This window comes from Oratosquilla oratoria, chromosome 25 (assembly GCF_046742065.1).
Source record: "Oratosquilla oratoria isolate Oo_2021 chromosome 25, ASM4674206v1, whole genome shotgun sequence".
NCBI classification, from domain to species: domain Eukaryota; kingdom Metazoa; phylum Arthropoda; class Malacostraca; order Stomatopoda; family Squillidae; genus Oratosquilla; species Oratosquilla oratoria.
Window position 1 is genome coordinate 26975891 of NC_134801.1, and position 7500 is coordinate 26983390.

At 44.3% G+C, this 7500-nt stretch overlaps 2 protein-coding genes across 2 annotated transcripts in view; one reads left to right on the forward strand and one right to left on the reverse strand.

Annotated features, from left to right (window-relative positions):
• Positions 1 to 7500, forward strand: part of LOC143039053 (bestrophin-2a-like) — a 224907-nt gene that overhangs the window by 15764 nt on the left and 201643 nt on the right. The window lies entirely within an intron of this gene.
• Positions 3795 to 7500, reverse strand: part of LOC143038754 (uncharacterized) — a 32168-nt gene continuing 28462 nt past the window's right edge. The window contains exon 2 of the mRNA XM_076208284.1: positions 3795 to 5254. Within this exon, the coding sequence (XP_076064399.1) occupies positions 3810 to 4415 (606 nt within the window). The 5' untranslated portion in view covers positions 4416 to 5254 and the 3' untranslated portion in view covers positions 3795 to 3809. The remainder of the gene's footprint in view (positions 5255 to 7500) is intronic.

Genomic DNA, 7500 nt, shown 5'->3' on the forward strand with positions numbered 1-7500 from the left:
CTTGTTTTGGTGGTGATGATGATTGGAAGATGGTCAGAACCAAGGGTTCCGACCACTCTCCATGATGTTGTTGGGGTTAGGCAGGGGGAGCAAAAGGTGATATCAGGAGAGGAGGGAGTGTAGAGGGCTTGGTGTGGGATATGTGTATGATTATGTGTGTTGTTCATGATAGTCAATGAGTCAAACTGAGTCTGTATATCAAGCCCTCTGTCTGTGTCAGGGTTGTCGACATACCAGGCAGACGACTTGGCGTTGAAGTCACCACCCATGATCAGGTTGGGGATTGAGGCTAGTTGGCTAAATTGAGGCCTGAAGGTGTTTGGAACTGTGGGGGATGATTGGGGGGAATGTACATGTTAACTATTGTCAGTGTTGATTTGTTGTCTGTGCGGATGCGAATGGATTGGATTTCTGTTGTGTTATCTGTGGTAGGGAGGAGAATTTTGGTTGTGGCACTTGTGTCCACAAAACAGATGGAGTGGTGGATCAGGGTGATGAGTCCACCGCCATTGCCGTCGGTCCGGTCTTGTCTGATGGTGGTGTAATTATGAAATGATGGTGTTTTGTGCGAGTGTCTTAGTTTTGTTTCTTGTATAATTGCAATGTGTATGTTGTGTTGTTTAAGAAAGTATTCGAGTTCATGTTTTTTCGTGTTAATACCGTCAATGTTGTGTTGTAATATGTTGATGTTGTGTGTTCTGTATGTGTTGTATGTTGCTGTTTGGGGTTGAGGTTGGGGTGTTAATGGGGAAGGTATAGGATCTGGGTTAGAGGGGGAGGAAAGGAGAGATTGGGGACAAAGGAAGGGGAATACTGATTGGGGATAAGGGCAAAGGGAAGTTGGGAGTGGGTAAGGGTGCTGGCTGTGGTTGGGGAGGTGGGAGTGGGGTTACTGGAGGGCAGGTAGAACATGTCCAAGTGTTTGTGTATTGGTTTGTGTCAGCAAGTGTTGTACAAGTGAGGTGGGCCCAGTTTTTGCACATATTGCACTGAACTGAGCCCTTTGTCTGTCTGCTCGAAGTAATGGGTTTAGAGCATGTTGGGCATGTGTATTTTGTGGTGGGCCCAGGATTGCTCTCTACATCTCCGGCTAAAAGTAGAAGAAGAGGGGTGATCGCCGGAAAATCACCCCTTGGTGCAGAAAAAACGTAACATTGCATGTTGAGAAAAAGGATTGTGGTACTCCCCAAGGCAGTCGTAGCTCCTCTTGGGGATCGGTGCCACCTGCGTAGAGCCGGTGGCCAGGGCTGGTTGCCGCCATTTGGCCCCCAACTCTTGGGGTTGGGGGGTGGTCCCACAACGTAGACGCTGCGGCTCCAGGACCTTTTATAGGAGTTGGGGAGGGTATCTATAGGCATATCTCGCCGGCTACAGCTCGCCGTTATAAAGTTATACCGGCTGATGAGCGTATGATGTTGGGGAGATAAATGAAGCAAACCATAGGCTTCACACATCTTTTTGCAGTATATACTCCTACCAAGGCGTACTTGTGATATTCAATGATAAGCATGACGATAGTCGACCAGTGCCCGTCACAAAACGCTCTTGTTTTTGGCACTTCAATGTAATTACCAGCGCCGAAAGAGCTGCTTCTTAAGTATGTATTGTCTCCCATGGCTCTGAAACCAGAAACACTAATAGTTCTCTCCTTCTGAGTTTTGCAAAGTCCAGAACATTGAGGATTGATGGCTCCTGGTTCCAGAGCTGCAGGGATTATTGGAATGCCAATTTCTTTGTGGCCAATAATATACTTGTGGTTGCAAGATTCAGACTACGCATCCAGGAAAATCCAGGCATCCAGGAAAATCTTGAAATATAATCTATCAGGAGTTCACCTTGAAAAAGTCTGGGATCATGGATGTGCTCTGAAGTATGGGATGAAGGTCTCCAATTGATTCGAAGGGTTTCGTGCTCATGAAGACCCTGAGGAGCTGTGAAATATATTCAACCGTAAAATTCTGAGAGCTGTCGAAGAATGCATTGGAAAGCGCCCAAAGTGAAAGACTGGTTTGGCACCGTATTGAGTCGTGTTGCCAGATTGGCTGGGGTCCTGAACTAGCACTGTACTTTTACCCGGCGCATTTGAACTCTCTTTAGAAAGGATAAGGACAGTTATGTCATGGGAATTCTTGAAGATCCCTATGGCCATTTAAGTGTGAATGACCTCAGACCTGCATACCAAGCCCTGAAGAATCTTCACTGTAAATCTATGACCCAGATGAGCAGTGTCCGAGCAACTGATGGGCAACTATTATCAGACATGGATGTGATGTGCAACTAGTTTGGCCGAATATTTTGATCAGTTGTGCATGGCTGACTCTACCCGTATGGGGCATTGACTCCATAATTTTTATACACTCAATATGCTTGGGACTTAAGTAACATCCCTACGGACCAGAATCACAAATTTCTCCTTTAGCATCTCTTTGACATAACTTCTATTGTGTAATGTCCCCAGTCGTAGAAACTTTGGTCATCACTGACGAATTACAATAAAGATTCCTTGATTGACCATCCGAGCTGTGAGCTTCCCCTGGTTGGAGCCCGGGTATTGGCTGTCGATCCGCTGATTGACGGAACTCTCTTAGTGAGGAGCCTCTTAGTAAGGCTGTGAGTGACATGGAAAGACGGTTGGCATTTACGACGTCATCACGGAGTTTCTAAAAGCTGGAGGTGAGGCCTTTGTCAGTGGGTTACATGCGGTGCTTTGGCATTGAGGAACAATTCTTTCTGACTGAAAAAGGGCTGTTTGTCTCCATCAGGAGACGGAACAGGGATCGACAGGACTATCAGAGTTAACTGGATGTTGTACTCGTATTCCTCAGTGTGCTGGTCAAGGTGCTCGTCCAACTGCCGTTCCCGAAAGTTTGCTTCCAACTGATCGGATCCTTGCCCCTAGTGTTCTTGTGGAGCGCGGGAAAAAAAACTTCAATAGGGGTTATCTTAAAAAACAGTTTGATTTAATGAACCGTAAGGTGTTCTAGGATCTACGGGACTGCGAGATTCTTGTGATGATTATTGGCCTGTTATCTGACCTGTACTCTGGGACAGAAAGTGCTGTAAAGTGTAGAGGAGGCATGTCCTATCTCTTTTTTTCAATTAGATATGAGGCAGAGGTGTGTCCGTCTCCCGATACTTTTCAGCATCTGCATGTACAGGATATTAGGTAGAATTACCGATCAATGATATTGAGGAGCACATGTACATATATATGTATTTATATATGTGCGTATATGTACACACACACACACACACACACACACACACACACACACACACACACACACACACACACACACATATATATATATATATATATGTATATATATACCCTATATATATATGTATACATTAGACCTGTTCAAAAAACAGCTTTTTCATATTTTCATACGTTACTGTAGTTTTTCCCATGCTTTTTGACATAAAAAAATACATCCATTTATATCTACGATGTATGGAAGCATTGCCGCATGGAGGCTGATTTTTTTTTTTTTTTTATCTATCTTACCGAAAGGGCTGATTGTGAGGAATTTCTAAGCATTAAGCATATTTTGTGGTATAATTTTTTATCTATCCGAAATAGAGCAACAAATTACGTTTCAAATGAATGAGCAGGATCTACTCTACATATATCAACTGTTAGAGTTGATGAATTTTCCCCGTGACTTTTAGTAGATACGAAATTGTTTAAAATCTTGAATTTCTTTTACCAGCCTAGAGACATGGTTTTTGCATGGAGGAAGATAGAGCAACAAAATAGTTATCAAATTAAATAATTTTTAATGCTCTTTTGAACATGTACCTTTTGACTAACATTGTACAAAAAATGGCATGTTATTTATAATATTTACAGAAAAATAGTAAAATTCCATACATTTGACATATACAAAGTGGAGAGTGTAATTCTGCAACATGTCCTGGATAAGCTGAAAATCATTTACAGGAGCATCCGCAGCAGATATTGACATCATCCACATTGGTGTGTAGAACAGTCCCAGGAAGATGTTGAGTCGTTCCAGCTTTGCAACAGTTTCTTCATCATACTCAAGATGGTCACAAAACATCAGCATCTTCATGGAATACAAGTTCCTGGTCATCCATCTGGCCTGGTGAATGGTTCCTGGTCCACTCCAGTGAATCCTATGGGGAGGTGTGCCTCCAAGAACAATCACTGTGAGCTCAGCCATTTCCTTGTAGTCAACTCTCGGTGGCTTCTCAGATATGAGGATGTCATGAAGTATTTCCTCACAATCGCTCTTATTTTCCCTGAGCCATTTAGTTCTGATCAACAGGGTTTTAGGGGTGTCTGTTGTCAGTTTCCCCCACATATCCCTGAAGTGTCTGAACAAGGGATTCTCTAGACTCTTCGCCTTGCCAAACAGTTCTTCCCAGACTGTGCCAACTAGCACTCCCATGATGTGGTTTCTACACACCAGGAAAAACACCTTAGTGCTCAGCTTTTCCTCAAATAGTTTGGAAGCTCCTCTGTGTACTTCAATGTTACTGGATGCAGTGTAAAAATAAAGGCAGTGCTAAGATGGGAGGGAGGGTGGAGGGGTGTGGAGTGTTTTCGGGGATGGAATGGGTGGGAAGGATTTTGTGCCTTGTCCTTTTTGGCTACCTCCCTGGTAAGGGGGAAAAAGCCTTGGTATATGTATGTATGTATGTATGACACCTATAAGCCCCTATGTCTCCAACAAGTCCATTGACGCCTCAGCTTGAGCTGTGCCTGTTTAGCTGTCGATGACAGGTACTCCCAGTAACTTCCCTTTAGGATAGACAGGTGGTCCAGACACGAGCACAGCTAAACTCTCTGAGGTGGTTCCAGGTTCACTATCTGGGATGTCTCTGAGCATCTTCCCATCCCTGGGTAGAGCAACAAAATGGGGAGGGTCCTCAATGAACTCCGCCATTTAACTTTGGCTGATGTTGTACTTGGACAGCATTCTGTTACGTGTTGTTGATCTAGAAATGATTAATTTGTCCAGATCAGCCCCACCAACTTTCAATGTGGCAGAAATTAGGGCAGTAACTTGATTGTCAGACAAGCCAAGACGATCAGCTGTATTGCAGATGGCATCACATTCCATGACTCTTCTTCTACTGGGGAATGTCAAAGTCACGTTTTCTTCATGGTAAGAACATCCAGGACGAGGCTGCTGGTAATCCATATCCTCTGTGTTAGCGTCACTGTCACTGGAATCACCCCAGGTAATGTCATCCACGTGAGTAACTGCCTCTTGTTCTGCTGCAGCTGCAAAATAATACAATGTGGTAAGCATGTAAAACTGCAAAATAATACAATATGGTAAGTATGTAAAACTTCCAACTTGTTGTGATATTCAAAAAATATTGGCTACGTGTTATTGTGGCAAAGTAGCATGCAGTTGATACTTCAGGGTTTATATGGGGCGCCCCTACGGACTAGAGTCACACATCATTATGTCTGTGATAGAGGAAGACTCTGTTCATAGAGAAATGATGACACTTTTATTATACTGTGAATGTCCCTCCGTTATGCTGTCCCCCAACCCCTTGTTACTGTCCTGTACCATTTCTCTGAATATTAATTTCCTTGTTTCACCTACCCTGAAAAAGAATACTGCCACCAAGTATTCCCATTTGAGTCGTAAGAGGCGACAAAAAACGGGACGGGGGATAGGACTAGGAATCCTTCTACCTGTAGCTCCACAGGGGACATCCCTAAAAAAAAAGTAAAGGCATAAGAGGGTCTAGGAGTTTTTCAACCAGTATCCTAAGTTTTGGGTCTTTTAATGTGCGTGGATGTGGTACAGATGAGAGTAAAAGGGAAGAGATAGGCAGTATGTTTGTGAGAAGAAAGATGGATGCGTTGGCATTGAGTGAAACTAAGTTGAAAGGGAGGGGCGAGTGTGAGTTTGGGAGTGTAGTTGGGAGGTTCTCAGGAGTGAAGAAAGGACGAGGGAGAGAAAGGGTGGTTATACTAGTAAGTGAAGAGATAGGTAAGCATGTAGTGGAGTGGAGGGAGGTTTCTTCAAGGTTAATATGGGTACACACACACACACACACGCACACACACACACACACACACACACACACACACACACACACACACACACACACACACACACACACACACACACACACACACACATATATATATATATTTATATATATATATATATATATATATATATATATATATATATATATATACATACATACATATACCAAGGCTTTTTCCCCCTTATAAGGCAGGTAGCCAAAAAGGAAAGGCATAAAACCACTCCCACCCATTCCATCCCTGAATACACTCCACACCCCTCCACCCTCCCTCTTATCTTAGCACCTCCTGGATGACGGGTCATCCCTGCACCTTGTCCACTGCCCTGGGTCACAAGTAGTGTCGCAAGACACAGCACATCCACAGCAAGGCCGCTTCATTAAATCGGCGACCCCCCCTCTCCGTCCCCCCATTGCATAAAAGGAGAAGATGGGGAGAAATCCCTTCGGGCTGCGTCAAATTTTGCTCACACATACTACCTCACCCCCCATCCCCTCGCCCATTCCACCTCATGCATCACAACATCCTCCATATACAACCATTCTCCATTCACTCCTGTCTTCTGTCCTCTCCCGTCCTTCCTCAACAGACATTCCCCTCTTCCCCAAAGCCCCCTTCATCCCATCCATCCACCTCATTCTAGGACGTCCCCTCATGTTCACTATCTCCACATCTGCCTTCCATACCTCTTTTACTAGTCTTTCTTCACTCATTCTTTCCATGTGTCCAAACCATCCTAATATTTTTTCATCAACCCTATCTCCCAACTCCCTTTCCAACCCTATTTTCCTCCTCACCTCCTCATTTCTCACTCTATCTAGCCTAGCAACCCCCATCATACTTCTCAGACACCTCATCTCAAACACATTCAAACTCCTTCTCTCTTCCTCTCTTATGTTCCACGTTTCTGCCCCATACAGTGCTGTTGGCACAACCACTCCTTCATACAGTCTCCTCTTAGCATCCATTCCCAAATGTCTGTTCCTCATTACACTCTTTAATCCACCAAGGCATTTACTCGCCTCGCTCAATCTTCATTCTACCTCCACCATCACTCCACCTTTTCCTGCCACATTTGCACCCAAGTATCTAAAACTATTCACTTCCTCCAGTCGCTCTCCCTTAATGCTCACTTCCAGTCTACTGCCACTTTCACCCCTTGTATATCTCATCACCTTACTTTTACCCACATTTATCTTCAGCTTTCTTCTATCACATACTCTCCCAAACTCTGTCACCAACTTCCTCAATCCCTACTCCGATCCTGCCACAAGCGCAGTGTCGTCCGCAAACAATAGCTGGCTCACTTCCCACTTTTCTCCATTTTCTTTAACCATCTCCAATCCCTGACCCACTACCCTTGCATACCTCTCGCACTACCCCATCCATATATACAGTAAGTTGAACAGCCAGGGCGACATAACGCATCCTTGACGAAGTCCCACCTTTACCTCGAA